The 16,055-nt window shown below is 39.3% G+C and overlaps 1 protein-coding gene and 1 long non-coding RNA gene across 6 annotated transcripts in view; one reads left to right on the top strand and one right to left on the bottom strand.

Moving 5' to 3' along the window:
• Positions 1-5,057, bottom strand: part of LOC309345352 — a 40,437-nt gene extending 35,380 nt beyond the window's left edge. Inside the window, exon 1 of the long non-coding RNA XR_014158203.1 lies at positions 4,694-5,057. This is a non-coding gene — a long non-coding RNA (uncharacterized lncRNA). The remainder of the gene's footprint in view (positions 1-4,693) is intronic.
• The window catches only part of USP33 (ubiquitin specific peptidase 33), a 30,989-nt gene continuing 15,700 nt past the window's right edge, over positions 767-16,055 (top strand). For 4 of the 5 annotated variants that reach the window (XM_081868340.1, XM_081868339.1, XM_081868338.1 and 1 more), the window contains exons 1-10: positions 767-933; positions 5,065-5,185; positions 5,929-5,982; positions 8,746-8,808; positions 9,961-10,098; positions 11,442-11,544; positions 12,584-12,653; positions 13,299-13,412; positions 14,476-14,554; positions 15,334-15,733. In XM_081868340.1, coding sequence (XP_081724466.1) covers positions 5,105-5,185; positions 5,929-5,982; positions 8,746-8,808; positions 9,961-10,098; positions 11,442-11,544; positions 12,584-12,653; positions 13,299-13,412; positions 14,476-14,554; positions 15,334-15,733 — 1,102 coding nt within the window. In that variant the 5' untranslated portion in view covers positions 767-933; positions 5,065-5,104. Of the gene's footprint in view, positions 934-5,064; positions 5,186-5,928; positions 5,983-8,745; positions 8,809-9,960; positions 10,099-11,441; positions 11,545-12,583; positions 12,654-13,298; positions 13,413-14,475; positions 14,555-15,333; positions 15,734-16,055 lie in introns of those variants that run through there. The other variant, XM_081868341.1, reaches the window with a different exon arrangement.

Below are 16,055 nucleotides of genomic sequence, written 5' to 3'. Positions count from 1 at the left end.
GGCTCATTTATCCCCAGGCCATCACTGCAAAGGAAATTAGGATGACTCCATTACCTTTCAACTCCTGTTGATTTCCTAGGATTAAGATGTATCTAATAAACAATTTAGGAAATTTGCCCAGCATAAATGCTCATTAAATGATTAGAAGTGTCTAGCACATAGGTCAAATGCACATATGAATTATCTTAAACACACATAAGTCACGCTATTTCCCGGTTCTAGCACCTCTAAACTTAATAAAATTATAACAATCACTAAGCTCAGGCATTTAGCACCCACACACCTATAACAATTTTGTGTGTGGGTGTGGGAAGAGAATATTAGAATTTTTTTACGTCTATGGCACATTAGTTTGCCGAGAAGGAAAACGGGCAGCAACCTCTTTCCGAGGTCAAAGGGAAGAAAAAACACACGAAGAAACCAGGACGCACCTTCCCCACAAATCTTTGCCTAAACAGAACCACGTGTTTTCGTCACACCTCAGGCCCTGTTCGAATTTTCTCCACAACATTCAAAAGGACAAAGCAGTTCAGAAGGTCCACTTCCCACCGCAAAAACCCACTTATCCCTTTCCCCCTCCCTTCTTATCTCTATGGTCCCTATTTCCCCACCCACCTTTAACGAATAGCGTGCTCTTGAAGGCGCGCACAGCGCAAAAGAAGGTGAGTCGACCGCCGCCCTCTTTGTTTAGGGCAACATCGCTCCTCCTTTTTCTCCTCCTCCTCTCAGCCATCTCTCCACACCAGTGAAAGCGAGCGCTGCCATCTTGGTACGGGGCCCATTGCGAGTGACAGCCCGGCTTGGAGCGGTGCGGAAGGCTGCGGCCCAGTGAGAGAGTGAGAGAGAGAGAGGCGGAAAGAAGCGGAAGGCGGCGGAGCCGCCTGCCTCTCTTGGACCTCCATCTCTTGGCGAGGTTGGCCGTGTGGGAGGCAGGTGAGGAGAAAAGGGCGAGGGCGCAGCGGGCCGTTATAATGAAGCGGGAGGGCGGGAATTGGCGTTGGGATGCGAGGAAAGCGGCCTCGCAAGTTGGGCTGGAAGGTATCCATCCGCCGGGGCTGCTTTCGCGGAAGAACCAGGTCTTTTAACCTTCCTGAAGAAGTAAACCCCATTCGGTTGAGTGGGGTTTATTTCACCTGAGGTAAAAGCGTATAGGGTTGCAGTCTTGAGGACTGGGGCCTCTCCGTCGGTTTATCGATGCTTCCACCCCCTGTTGGAGGTGGTGGAGAACTGAAGTCCCATTTTCGAGATATGTTGATTCCCCATCCCTCTTTCTTTCTTTCTTTCTTTCTTTCTTTCTTGTTTTCTTTCAGTAGCCTCGATTTTTTTATTAACATCACACACCTGCACACTCCTTAGCTGTAAGCCAAGGATTGGTCCTGGAATTATTTTTCCACTGCCAGCAGGTTTTGAGTCTGAAATAAGTCTTGGATCTTAAGGGAGTGAAAATGAAGGAATGGCACGCGAGCTTGTACAGAGGGGTCCTTTCGAGAACAAAATGCCAATGCTATCCTATGCTGTATCAACAGAAGCGTAGTGTCTTGATCCAGGGAAGTCATAGTCCCTCTCTGTTCTCCCTCGGTCAGGAATATTGTGTCCCGTTCTGGGCGCCACAATTTAAGAAGGATGTGGACAAGCTGGAATGTGTGCAGATGAGGGTGGCCAAGGTGATTGAGGGTGTGGAAGTCAAGCCTTATGAGAAACAGTGGAGGGAATTCGGTATGTTAGCCAGGTGAAGAGGAGCCCCAGAGGAGGTCTGATAGCCATCTTCAAATATCTAAAAGGCCAGCACACGGAAGATGGAAAAAGTTTGTTTTCTCCTGTTCCCGAGGGTAGGGCTTGAACTAATGGCTTCAAGTTACAAGAAAGGAGATTTTGACTAAACATCAGAAAGAACTTTCTGACAGCAAAAGCCTGTTTGACAGTGGAACAGACTCCCACAAGAAGCAGAGGCTTGACAACCATATGTCAGGAGTGCTCTGATGGTGTTTCCTGCTTGGCAGGGGGTTGGACTCGATGGCCCTTGTGGTCTCTTCCAACTCTATGATTCTATGATTCTAAGAGATGGTGGACTGTCCTTCCTTGGAGGTTTTTAAGCAGAGCTTGGATGGGCACCTGTCATGGATGCTCAAGGTGAGATTCCTGTATTTCAGAGGGTTGTACTAGATGACCCTTGGGGTCCCTTCCAACTCTACAATTCTATGAATGACCCCTCTAACCCTGTATAGCTGTAGTAAGGGAGAAAGGGGCTTCCAGGTCACAGAAAGTGACTTCCAAACTAACCAGCACCCAGGTATTTCTCCCACCTTGGAAAGTGAATAAAAGCTATGCCTGTGTGTTAGATCCAGATATAAGTAGCTTTCTTTTTAAGGGTTATCATGTTGCTATGTGATGTTCGATTTGTGAAGCTCAAAAGTGCTGGCGTGCCTTAAAATAGATACGTTGTTGGAGCAAAACTTAAAAACAAAAGCAGAATGTAGGCTTCCGTTCTCTTTTTATAAAGCTAGGCAGTCTTGACATAATATGTGCTGCTATGCCCTAGGGAACATTGTAATCTGGAAGAAGGGGCAAATTAGGAAAAATGTGACATTGCTATTTAAGGGCCATTAAGAAAATGTGTGTTTGTGTAGGGGTGGGGAGGAGAGGAGAGGAGAGGAAAAGAGGAAGGAGTGATACTTTTTCTCATATATCATACTGTACCTGACCTTATAGTTCAGATGCTGCATTTAATAAATAATTGGGACATCTATTCTGTGCTGCAGAGCATCATAGAGAGAAAGCATGGTTGACAAACTCCACTGCAGTTTGCAGTAGTGCAGGGACAGCAGTTCTGCTGCAAAAAGATCAATCTGCAGAATATGCTGCGGGACAGCCAATTCTTTCTTTTAGTATTCTTAAAGGATGCAAAGGGAGGACTCAGACAGCATGAAACAGATTGTATTTAAGAAAATTCTGTTTCCTCTTAATGTTATATACATAAGCACTTGGAATAAATATTGTTGTTATTGTGGCATTTGTAGAATTTAATGCAAACTCTGTTTATTTTATATGAGTGAGCTCTTTTTGGAGAAAGAGAGTAGGAAGAAATCAGCTTGGATAAATGTCCTCAAGAAGGAAATATATTATAGTTGATCCTTCCTAGTTTTTCTTCTGAGTTTTTAACTGCAGTTTTGTAAAACAAAAGGAATATTAATATGAGATAATGAAATCATCCCTTATGAACACCTCTGAACATACTGTGCATTGGATTTTCTGCTGAATACAATGGATATATCTTTTTAAAATCTGAAAATGATACACAAAAAACTGAATGCATATGTGCGCGCGCGCTCTCTCTCTCTCATTAAGAGGACATATATTTGGAAAAGATGAAATGATATATTCTGTTAGTCCAAAAATGTCAAGAGAACAACAGTTGGGTTATTGGGTGTTAAACATAACACACGGTTAGCATTTTAATAGTAATTAGGACTTGAATATCTCTGAGTTTGTGAAATTGCCAAGAGACAAAGACACCTCATAGAATGTTAAGAATAATCCAGAAACAACAATATTATGAAGTAAAAGAGACCATTATTGATAATAGTTTCTGTATCAAGGGTATATGTTTGCAACCCATTGTAAACATACAAAAAAATTATAGATCTTTATCATTGTAAGCTTGGAAGAGCGAAATTATGTATCACGACCATAACTACAAAAATTTATGCTCTACATTTCTGTTTTATATCCTGGGTAGATCCTGTTTATATGATGAAAATAATAAATTACAATTGTTGGGAGCCTTCACGTAACATTATTGGTTGTCATACAGCAGTCTAAATAAAGTTTATTTGTAGTAAGTAGCAAATAATTTGAGGGGGCAAAGCTCTTATGGTTCTCAGGATGCAAGTTGTCAAATTTCCTTTTGATACCTGATCTTTCTGCTCACTAAATTATTTAGATTGGGTTGCAATCTCCTTCGCCATTTTTTCCTTTGTTAAAGAAATAACAAATATTTGTTGTTTTCTCAAATGATTTGAAAACTAGCTTCTGTGATCATTTGGCATTTGGATGTTTAAATCTATTAAATATACGCTGGTTAACTCAGCACCTTTTACGATACCCCTCACAATGTGACATCCTGTTTCAAATGAATTTTTAATATCAGCCTTTGCATCATTAAACATGTCTTTCAGAATTACATTAGATGCCATGGTGTATAGCAGGAAGTTATGAAATAATCCTTTGGTCTATTTAGGGAAGCAGGGATTGAACTGGGTTGTATCCAGTTGGTCTCCCTCTACTGTCAGAATATATCTGTCAGCAGAGGCAATTTTGAGTGATTCTGCCTTTTTCATCCCCCCGATCTGCTCCAGAGGGTTAGGAGAGTTTCTGGATTAGATTGTAACAGTCACACCAAAGTCTGTTTGGGATAAAATGAATTACCAAAAATTGCCTCCCACCCCATTCCACTGTTGGATGCCTCCCTTCATTGGAGGAGCACAACTTAGATACCACCTATTGGTTTTAGTGTAAATTAGAATAGGACCTACACTCAGGTCTTGCTTTCAGACTTCCCATAAGCATCTTGTTGGCCACTGTGAGAGCAGGATGCTGGACTAGATGAGCCAATGGCCTGACTCAGCAGGCTTTTCTTATGTTCTTATCTGTAATCTGGATACCACCAGTACCACTCCCCTCAATACAGTGGTACCTCAGTTTAAGAACAGTCTGGTTTAAGAACGATTTGGTTTACAAACTCCGCAAAACCAGAAAGTGTCCTGGTTTGAGAAATTTACCTCGGTCTAAGAATGGAATCCGAGCGGTGGAAGGGCACCAGCGGAGGGAGGCCTCATCAGAGGAAGCGTGCTTCGGTTTAAAAATGGTTTCGGTTTAAGAACAGACTTCCGGAACGTATTAAGTTCGTAAACCAAGGTACCACTGTATTTTGTTTTGTTATTTCACATTCATTTTTTAATGTTAGCATAAGTCGTAATGATGTGGTTTCGCCTTTACTAAAGCCTTTTTGCATGCTATCAGTTGCACAGATGTCTCACAGTACAATCACTATGTTTCCCTCTCAAGATGTAGATACAACCTGAATTTGGAAGAGACCACTATTAAAATGTCAGCGCTAAGCAATGATTGTTCGCATTTGGAGTCTGTTGGTGAAATAACCAAGGAAGACTTAATACACAAGTCACATGTGAGTTTCTGCTGAGTACATTCCTTGATGGATTAACATGGACTTATTTTTGATTTAATGATCTTTGCCTTGAATTGTGCAATACGTTTTAGTGCTAGGTGTTACAACAGGCAGCATGCTTGTTTTATTAATAATATTTTATTATATCCTGCCTTCCTCTAAAAGGATCCCAGGGTGGCTAGCATAATCATTAAATGAATGACCACAGGAAGAAGCCTTTTAAGCTAATCTATTTATGTAGGAGTTTAGGTATCATATATTTATGTGCCTAAGTGGACATGGGATTTTGAAGCAGTTGCTAAATTATTATTTTTTAATTAATTTTTATTAAAGTTTTTCTGTGGTACAAAACAAACAGATAAAGAGTTTAAGATTGGGAGACATGTAATACAGGCTTAAACATTCTATTTTTAAATTGTAGTCCTACACACTTTCCTGTGACTAGGTCCAAACTAACCTAGTTGTGTTTACTTTTGAGCATGCTTTCTATGGTCCTTTTTATATGGATATAGAGCAGGGGTCATAGAGAGTAACCTGTATCAGTGGCACCAAAGATGTGGAACAGCAGCTGATTTTGTAGAAACAGAATTTTTGTGTGAGTAAACATATAAAAATTGCAGATTCTCTGAAGTAATGAACAGATAAATATTTAGACTTTATAATATGAGAAAAGGGCTTTTTGCCCTTTTGCTCCTCTCTGACTAATTTTATTAACTAACCACATCACTCTCTGCTTTTAATAGGGTACTTGCCAGGACTGTAAAGTGAAAGGACCAAATCTTTGGGCATGCTTAGAGGTAAGATGAAATTCCATTTATTATATGCAACAGGAAAGAGGTTTTTTTTCTAGAACCTTAAGTTTAAAACTGATAATTCAAGGGTGAGAGCAGTATTCACCTGCCACTAGGCTTGGCTGGATTGTAGCGGGAACTGTGTTTGTGGAGTGGATTCTTCAAGTGTCCTCTGCAGTGTGTCCTTGTGAGTTATAGGTTGTTCCCCAAACAAAGGCCACCTTCGAAACTATATTTGGGCTGTGCTTTGAACTCAGCAATTGTGAGTTCAAGTCCAGTGTTCTGGCCGCAGAACCCCATGTTGGATTTCAGTTCTCCCCTAAACTTGAATACCATAATTGAGCAAGTATGCTAAACAACCTCCATGCATGCCCTTTTGAGAAAAGCATGTTTCAAAGATAATTTTGGCTCGGACACTGTATATAATATTTTGCATTTTGTTAAATAAAAATACTGTTTTGTTAAAATAAAATCCCTTTTTGGAGAATGCAGTTGGCTGACAAAATGGGAGTGATAGGTGAAAAAACTGGCAAACACTTAAATAAATAAATGTTCTTAATAAAAGCTCACCTACTCTTTTCACTTTAGAAAGAATTTTAATCAGAAATGTTTGGTATGCTATAAGTTAGTTGCCAGCTTTCTGCCATATAATCATTAAACTGTGTAGTTGTTCCTGCATAAGAAGTGCCACTTAAGTCACTGGACACCATCCCTGCCTTTTGTGTGGATGCTTTTCTTTAGATTCAGAAAGGAGCCCCAGCAACCTACTGCTTGCTGTTGATTTCTGGTGTGCTGTTTTTATTTTAAAATGCCTAATTACTAATCATGTTCACTGTTTTTGTAATCTACAAAGCATTGCCATAATTATGTACATTTTCTTGTTTGAACTACTTGTAGATCCACCAAATTGAATGAACATGATTTGTAAGGGCTTGAGAAAGCAAGACATTCCATTGCACTAGCTCTTGTAATTCTAGACTTTCTTGCACTGAAAACCTTTAGAGCTCTGTGGTCTGCATAATAATAAAGGTTTCATAATGTAGGTTATACAATACATCTTAATGGTGTTCTAGTTGTTGCAATAAGCATCTTATTTAACCTTATTTAAGGCATTATGTGAAGGAAAAATAGCTACAGTTGTATTGACTAGCTATGCTGCACAATATCTAATTTTTGTTTTTGGTTGTATCTAATGTCACCACTCAGCTGACAGTAAGTCTTCATCATCAGAATGGAAAGAAGCACTTTTTAGTGATTTGTCCTCCTCCATGCAGCCTCCCACCCCGACTAAATCTGTTCCTAAGAGTTGGGGAGCCCTTCAGAGGAGGTTTGGGAGAGGCAGCATGTGTGTGAAAATAGCTTTCCTCCCTGTTCCACTAAGGGAAGCCTTACCAACAGCTGAGTGACAGCATTGGATGCAACACTTCATTCTTATAAAGCAGAGGTTTTGAACCTTTTTGGGTCCACAGCTCCCTTGACCAACTACATTATTTTTGCTGCACCCCTTGGGGCTCAGGAGCCCCATTACGTCACCCCTTACCTGAAGAGCCAGCAGCCACTCACACTTTTCTGAACACCTTGTGGAGTGTTCCTCAGCCTCCTCTCTTCTCCCCTCTCCTTGGGAGTCCTCTGGGCAGCTGCAGCAGCCGTCCCTGGTCTCTGAGCTGCCACCCCCCAGAAGAGAGGTGCCTCTTCTCACTGCCCCACTGGGGCCCGGGAAGCACCCCCTGGCCAGCCCCAGAGGCACCATTCGCTTGGAGGGCTTGTAGCCAGGGCTGCTGCAACAAACAACTGTGCAAGCCTTTGGAAGGCAGAGATGCAAGAGGGCTTCAGAGGAAAGAGGGACAGAGGCTAGTGTTGCCCACGGCACCCCTGACCATTCAAGGCACCCCAGGGTGCCATGGCACACTGATTGAAAACCACTATTTTAAAGGAAAAGAGCCAGTGTGGTGTAGTGGTTAAGAGTGGTAGTCTCGTAATCTGGGGAACCGGGTTCGAGTCTCTGCTCCTCCACATGCAACTGCTGGGTGACCTTGGGCCAGTCACACTTCTCTGAAGTCTCTCAGCCCCACTCACCTCACAGAGTGTTTGTTGTGGGGGAGGAAGGGAAAGGAGAATGTTAGCCGCTTTGAGACTCGTGAAAGGCGGGATATCAAATCCAAACTCCTCCTCCTCTTCTTCTTCTTCTTCTTCTTGTTTGTGCGTTTAAATGTCTTACTCTGCTTCCAAATTCTTAGCTTTCCATTTGAATTGAAGTTACTTTAGGGTGCAGTCCAGCAGTCGTTACCTCTGCAACACTTATTGGTCAACAGCATTGGCACACTTAGCATTACAGCTCTGAATTGTATTTCTTGCAGCTTTAACTATGGGTAATAATTTATGCAAGTCTCAGTAAAAGATGTTTACCTGGGAATTGAAATTAGCCTGAAAGGTTGCACTGTAGAATTATTAACGTCAAGTAGAGTTTTGATACTGAATTACTATGTCGATTGAATCCAATCTAGGGAGCCCTTTTGTGTACCTTTTTACATTAATAGTTTCAACAGCAACTCATCATGCCTCATCAAAAGCTGCTTTTGGCAATGTTCCATTGCCCTAAGTTTTAGAAGAAGCATTCTTGGTGAAGTGGGATAATTACTCTTGAGCTGATAATATAAAGTGCCGCCTCATTTGTATCATACTGTGAATTGCTCCTGCTGAGGACTAAATTATGTGCCAACTACATTATTGTATTTTGCATTTTGTTAATGATTCTGTTTTGTTTGACAGAATAGATGCTCATATGTTGGTTGTGGAGAATCTCATATAGATCACAGTACCATACATTCGGAGGTATGTATGTAAAAATACTTCAGCGTTTTGACAAGTTAACTCGTCTTTAACTTTTGAATCTTTCTGTTGTGCAGAGATTACTTATATGGATGGTTGATAAACAGGGAGGTTAGATTTAATTTAAAATAAATTTCTTAATTTTGGCAGATATGAACAATGATGTCTTGTTCAATAAGCAGAACCTTTAATGGCTGAATACATAATTTAGATTCCAGCATTTAACTGTATTGTTCATGATAACCTTATTTTTATATTTATCGGCAGTTGGTGTAGGAAAACGTGATGCAACAGCTAGTATTTTATACCAGGGTAAATAGCAACTACTATATCCAAGTTTTGGAGTTTAAAATAATGTTTTTGTTCATAATTTTTGCTGAAAATAGTAGTGGATACTATTTGGTTGTGAATAAAAAGCCAAAGGCATTGTTCTAAGTAAAATGTATTTCCTAAATGTATTTGGGTTTCATTTTAAGGAAGAAAGTTGATATGGAGAGGAAGCATGCAGTTGCAAAACACCTTTAACATGAAGAACTAGCACAACCACATTCTTTTACCATTCTGCTGTTAAGAGCTGAAGTGGTCTCCATGGAGCCCAGGAAACACTTTTTCCTTTTTCTGTATCATGTGGAGTTCCACCTTGAACTCATTGCCTCCCAGTTGCATAGGCAGCACGGGGGGGGGGGATGAGCTCCCCCCTGCTCCATACCTGAATTGCTGTTATTGCTGTTATTTTTCTTTCTTGCCCACCTAGAAATATATTTTGTCTCTTCTGTGCCCTCACCCCATTTTTTCCAGGTGCCACCACTTCTCAGCTGCGTATTCCTATGTATAAACTCCCCTTGTCAATCATAAGCCCCTCCCTTTGGGTTACAGTTTCAATGCAGTTTGGAGCTTTTTATTTTCCTGCCAGCAGGTGATGGATGTGCAGCCTCTCATGTATACAATGGAGTTCTCATTGCCCTAAGTTTAGAATGTCAGGATGTAGCTAGTTATTCCTATAACGGTTTGTGCAAACATTACGTTTAAACCAAGCCTAGAAAGATATGCATTTCCATACAAGTAAAATGCAACAGTCCATACAAGCAAGACCCAATTCCTTCACAGTTGGTCTTACTGTATTAAAAAGATTTAGTAGCTGCATTTGTTTTCTAGGAAACAAATCACTGTCTAACGGTTAACCTTACCACATTACGTGTCTGGTGTTATGCATGTAGCAAAGAAGTGTTTCTTGATAGAAAACTGAAGTCTCATTCTTCAATGCAAAATGATCGACTGTCTCACATCATACAGGTAATTAGGCAAGTTCACTATCTGGGATTTTATATGGGATTTTAAATTGATTTTTTTGCTGTTTATGTATGGTTTATAAGATGTTTCAATTAAGAAATCAGGTTTTTAGTCTTCTACACCTAAACATTCAATAGATTATTTAAACAGATGTTTAAGGAAGGTATTAACAAAGCTTGTAGTACAGCAATTTTGCTTTAGCATCATTAGAGTCCTAAATTCTTGATGATTTTACATCGGTTTGCATGGCAGTGTAAGCCAAATATGGTTTACTGCGACTACACAAACATGCAGGCTTTTGCAGAGCAATTTGTAACCACTTTGCTCTTCCACAGTCCCATTTTGCTCCTGCATTGATTCAAGCAAAGTTTGGCTTAGTCTTAGTGTGTCATCCAAACTCAGGTCCATAGTTAAGCTCTTTCTTCATTAACCACGAGCTGTAGCCAAGCTTTGTTTGGCTTATCACAACATGTGAGCCATGCCAAAGGCTCAATTAAATTTAGAATCTCTATTCAAGAGGTTCAAAAACTTCAGAGTGCTATATAAATGCTTATTAGGGTTCAGTCCTATGTGTGTTTGCTAGGGAGTAAGATCTTTTGAATTGTGGGACTTACTTTTGTGTAAACATTTATAGGATTACACTGTTACTGTGTTTTAATTTTGAAAATGGATAGTGTAATATGTGCATATTTTAATACTTTATGATCACGCATAAAGTGGTCAGTTGCATCACTCATGGGGATCCAACGAGCCACTTCAAGCATGCTCTAGGCACAGCTCATACCCAGTGGGATTTCTGACTTTTAAAAAAATTGAACACAGTACAAATTGCTTTTGAAATTCCCCTGAGTTTTGAAAGTGCTTTGCCATGTAGCATTGAGCGCTACCTTGAGAAATGGAACTCGAGCTCAGCTGGGAAACTTCATTTAAGAATTATGACAATATGTCCTTAATATACTGACATTCATAATAACTATTATTTTTTAAAGTAAAATTGAATATGGTTGCTTTCATTAAGTGGTACTGCAGTGGTCAACCGGATGGCTATAGCCCTTGAGCAGGACCTGAGTTTATCAGCATTCTCCCCACTTGTGATCTCAGCATCTAGCCCTTGGAACATTCATATTTCTTATCTTCTTAAAAGAAACCTATGCTCTTGGATAAGTTATTTCAAAAAGTTGTGACATATACATGTCAGTAAACTCTTGGCTTTGCATGTAAAACATGCTTTAGAACTTGATATAAATAATGTTCATAGACTGATTTTAAATGATACACAAAGAAAAGTAAGATTTGCAGGAACAACACAAGGCTTCTCATGCTTTGTATCTTGATCTTTCCTAAAGGATATTAGGTTACCTAGTATCCCTACACTGAAAATTCCTCTAATTGCAACATTTGATGACCTTGATGTACAAGTAGATGAAGAGGATGAATTCAAGGCAAGAGGTAATATAACTGAAAACTTCACCAAAATATTGTTAGTTGACACAAATTGTTAGTACCATATTCATAATTTCAATGAAATTTTATCTCATCAGTTGTTTCATGTGTGTTTTTATATTCTTCTTTCACACAATCGTTTTATAGGTCCCATCTACCCCTGCATCTCAGTTTTCTGACCCTAATTAGTTACCTATTTGGATAATAAGCTTTGTCTGTTGAAATGTAGGTGTTCAGCTGGACATCTAGGGAGCTGGGTTGAGAGAGAAATTGGACATTTCTAAGGGTCTTGGAGAGATGCAGGTGGCTCTGTGGGTTAAACCACTGAGCCTAGGGCTTGCTGATCAAAAGGTCGGTGGTTCAAATCCCCGTGACGGGGTGAGCTCTCATTGCTCGGTCCCTGCTCCTGCCAACCTAGCAGCTCGAAAGCACGAAGTGCAAGTAGATAAATAGGTACCGCTCTGGCGGGAAGGTAAACAGCGTTCTGTGCGCTGCTCTGGTTTGCCAAAAGTGGCTTAGTCACGCTGGTCACATGACCCAGAAGCTGTATGCCGGCTCCCTCGGCCAATAAAGCGAGATGAGCACCGCAACCCCAGAGTTGTCCGCGACTGGACCTAATGGTCAGGGGTCCCTTTACCTTTTAAGGGTCTTGGAAGGAATGCAAGAATTTGTTTAGATCTGTGGTGACTGCGGTCAGTGATATAACTTGAAGACAAGATAAAAATGTGAGGAAAAATGAGGAGACACTTTTATTCAATTTATAAGAGCAGTGAGTAGGAGTTGAATTTCACAGATGTTGTCTCATTGGGTGATAGCCAAATAAGCCATACCCAGAGTAGACCCACTGAAATTAATTGGCTTGTGTCTGTTGATTTCAATAGATCTAGCTTAGTATGCCTGATTTTGGTTATCTCTCATTGAGTTCTGAGCTACTATGTATATATACAGGCTAAAATGTTGCTTTTAAATCTCTGTGAGAAACTCCCTACTACACATATTGTAACCTTTTTTTTTTGCTTGCTTAGCAGTTTTTCATTATTTGCAGGTCTGACAGGTTTGAAAAATATTGGAAACACTTGTTACATGAATGCAGCCTTACAAGCTCTTTCAAATTGGTAAGAAAAACAGTCCTCTTTGTAGGGCAGTGTGCTTTTCAGTTGTTAGAAAGTCCAGATCAGCAAGAAACTGTGTAGGGTAAAGGTTATAGCATAAATATTGCTATGTGAGTTGTATGGCCTATAGAACTTGCAGGAGGCACGTCCTGATCATATGCCCTTTCATAAGGCCCTCAAACTCATAAGTTAAATTAATATGAGTTTTCACTTTACAGATCGTCTCATAGTTATTTAACTAGTCTATGAAATGCAGGACTCATTTCCTGTTTTTACTGATTTTCTGGCAAATTCAAGTGTATCCAATTTCTTGATGATATGAATATAAAGAGAAGGATTAAAACCAAAAGTTTAGAAAAGGCGTTTATTTTTTCTTCAATATTTATTGGTGTAGAAGCAGTGTGGTCATTTTGTTACACTGCATCTCATTTTATTAATATAGTATTAAACAGATCTGTTACTGTTGCAATCAGATGCTGAAGGTGCAAGATGGTATCAGCCCTATCATGGAATCAAAGTGTTTCTTACTAGAAAAATGGAGTTTATCTAGAAAGGAGCAGAGCTGTACCATATAACTGGGGTTGAAGTAATATTGACATATTTAGCACGGTCTCAAAAAACTAATGGTCTTTTCCCCTTTCTTGCCAGCCCACCATTAACCCAGTTTTTCCTTGACTGTGGGAGTTTAGCTCGTACTGATAAGAAACCAGCCATCTGCAGAAGTTATTACAAACTGATGACAGAACTCTGGCATAAAAGCAGGTATTGTGCTATTTCTGTACTGGCATAATTTTTCTAAATCAGCTTCTCACAAATATATTTACAGTAGAATATTTTGTAATTAGTGAACTACATAAAATCTTAGAGTTTCAATGATTGTTTAGCAGAAAACATATGAAGTAGAACTGTATTTTTCATAATGTGCACACACTTGGAGTCATCTTCCCAATGACAATCTTACATCTGCTTATTCCGTTCCATAGTGGGTTATGACATGTAAATTATCCCACAATAATTATAATTACGATAACATTAATCAAGCATCTGAATGGAAGGCCTACTGTAAGCAATTAGCATGTTCGTATGAATTTGGCTGAGTTATTGAATAATGTAGGATCTCTGTTTGAAATGGGTCATAATTTGAGTGCATTGTATTTTTTTTGTCTTTAGTTTGGGACATCACCTATTGAAACAATAAATATCCATAAAGATTATGGATTACCTGGGTTGTAGAATTTTAAGAAGCTCTTGTATAATAAAATAAGAATTGATCTGATGAAGTCAGACAAGGTACATCTAGTGCCCCACACAGCTTTCAGCAGTAACTGAAAAGATGCCTCTAATTGAAACTCACAATTTCCTTGACAGAATTCTTATTGTTTACTTTGGTATAGTTTGACTCAAAATATAAAAGACTGTGGCAAGCAAGCAAGATTTGTGTCTATCTTAGATTGTTCTTAAGTTATGTGTATGGTACAGAATTAGATGTACACATGAATGAGTACAGTCTTGTGTGAAAGGAATAAGAAAGGATGCATGAAATGAATATTTCATGATGCATGAAAGTCATATTGAGACATCCATACTACCCCAAACAGTGTACCCAATCAATCACAGTATCAAGAAAGGTGAGAATAGGCCTATAATGTCATAGGATGCTGAGAGATGAAATTCAGATTTTGTATCCAAAGGCAGTTTTAGAAACCTCTTGATATTTTGATTTGTTGGTTTAAAAACTATTGCAATTTGAATACTGTACTAGTAAACTGAAACATTTCAACCATTTGAAAAGTTGTAAATGCACTTAAATATTTTTTTCTTCCAGACCTGGAGCAGTTGTCCCCACAAATTTGTTTCAAGGAATTAAAACAGTTAATCCAACATTTCGAGGCTATTCTCAGCAGGTAAACTTTTCTTAAGGCTTCCTCTATGCATACTACAGGAAAATTTTATTTAGTAAAGTTGCAAGGTTCAAAGAAATGGAAATTGCAGGTAAAATAATACATTTCACTTCGGGTTCTTGGCTAGCTGCTAGATGATGTTTACAATCCATGCTGTTTTTTCCCCTTCTTGATTTATGAATAAGAGTAGTTGATAAAATTCTGCCTAGGTCCAAAATTACACAGTCATATCCAACGTCGCTGTTCTGCTACTGCAGCAGACATCTGCATGAGCAATGGAACTTCCCCTCATCTTCCCTGCTGCCCATCACACACCCTCAGAATCTGCTCGAGAGGAGTTTCCAGAGCAGACTTTGGAGCCATGTGGATAGAGGAACAGGAAGTCTCATTGCACAAGCAGAATTCTGCAGGTGCAGCATTGGATACAACCATAAAGTGTAATGTGAAAATTTAGAACAGTTTAAATCCAGCTACAGACCACAATAGGGAACTAGGAGCTTTTATTTTGTAATAAAATATAAGAAGAAGAAGCAATAAAAATAAAAGTAATACAGCATGTAGCATAATGCATTACATTTGCTACAACAGGCAGAAAAACCATTAACTGGTCTGCCAAGATCATCAGCGATTTTCAAGTGATCCTGGGTTTGTGGGATTTGGAATCACTGCTGTAAACCCAAAGAGCTGATTGAAAGTTGTTTTTAGCATTATTGAATGGCTAGCACCATTGGAGTACTCATCTGAATAAAGCACAATGCTGTACCTACCATTTTAAATTTCAGGATGCACAGGAATTTTTGCGTTGTTTGATGGATTTACTACATGAAGAGTTAAAAGAGCCTATTATTGCAGTAGAGGATAGTATCCCAGCAAATGAAGAGAGCATGGAAGAAGAGAAGAGTCAATCGGATGTAGACTTTCAATCATGCAATAATACTGATAAGGTAGAAAATGAGGCTTGGTCAAAATCTGTGGCAGAGGACCAAGCAGAGGACACAATGTTAATTCAGGATGATGAAAATGCATCCAAAGACAATCAGAAAGAGAAATACTTGTGTACCAAGATGAACAAAGCAAGCTCTGTGGAAGACATAGAAAAAGACATATACAATTTCTTTGAAACGGCTGAATTTTTGAACAATCAGGAAACAGTGAAGGTGCAAATACACAGCAGATACTCAGGTGATTGTATGGCTATTAATTAGAAAAAGTGTTGGGTAATATTTTGGTCACATCTGTTACAAGATTCAATTCCACCTTACTACTGTGTCATGCTACAATGTTATTTTACTGATTTTGATCTCGTTTGTAGCTCTTACAGGATAGAATATTTTTGAATTTGTTGTTGACTTGGCAGCAGTGGATATAAACCATTTGTTTTTGTATGATCAGCTGTTATTAGGATGGGTTGCCGCAATTTTATATTAAAATGGCCAAGTTCTGTCACTCTGTAATAGAACAGATAGTACAAGACTTTGGGGAGGCACTTGTCTGAATTCTACCA

This window comes from Podarcis erhardii (genome assembly GCF_964252035.2).
Source record: "Podarcis erhardii genome assembly, chromosome: 6".
In the NCBI taxonomy this organism is placed as follows: domain Eukaryota; kingdom Metazoa; phylum Chordata; class Lepidosauria; order Squamata; family Lacertidae; genus Podarcis; species Podarcis erhardii.
The sequence above is the reverse complement of the archived record's forward strand: the minus strand, read 5'-3'. Positions and strand labels throughout refer to the sequence as shown.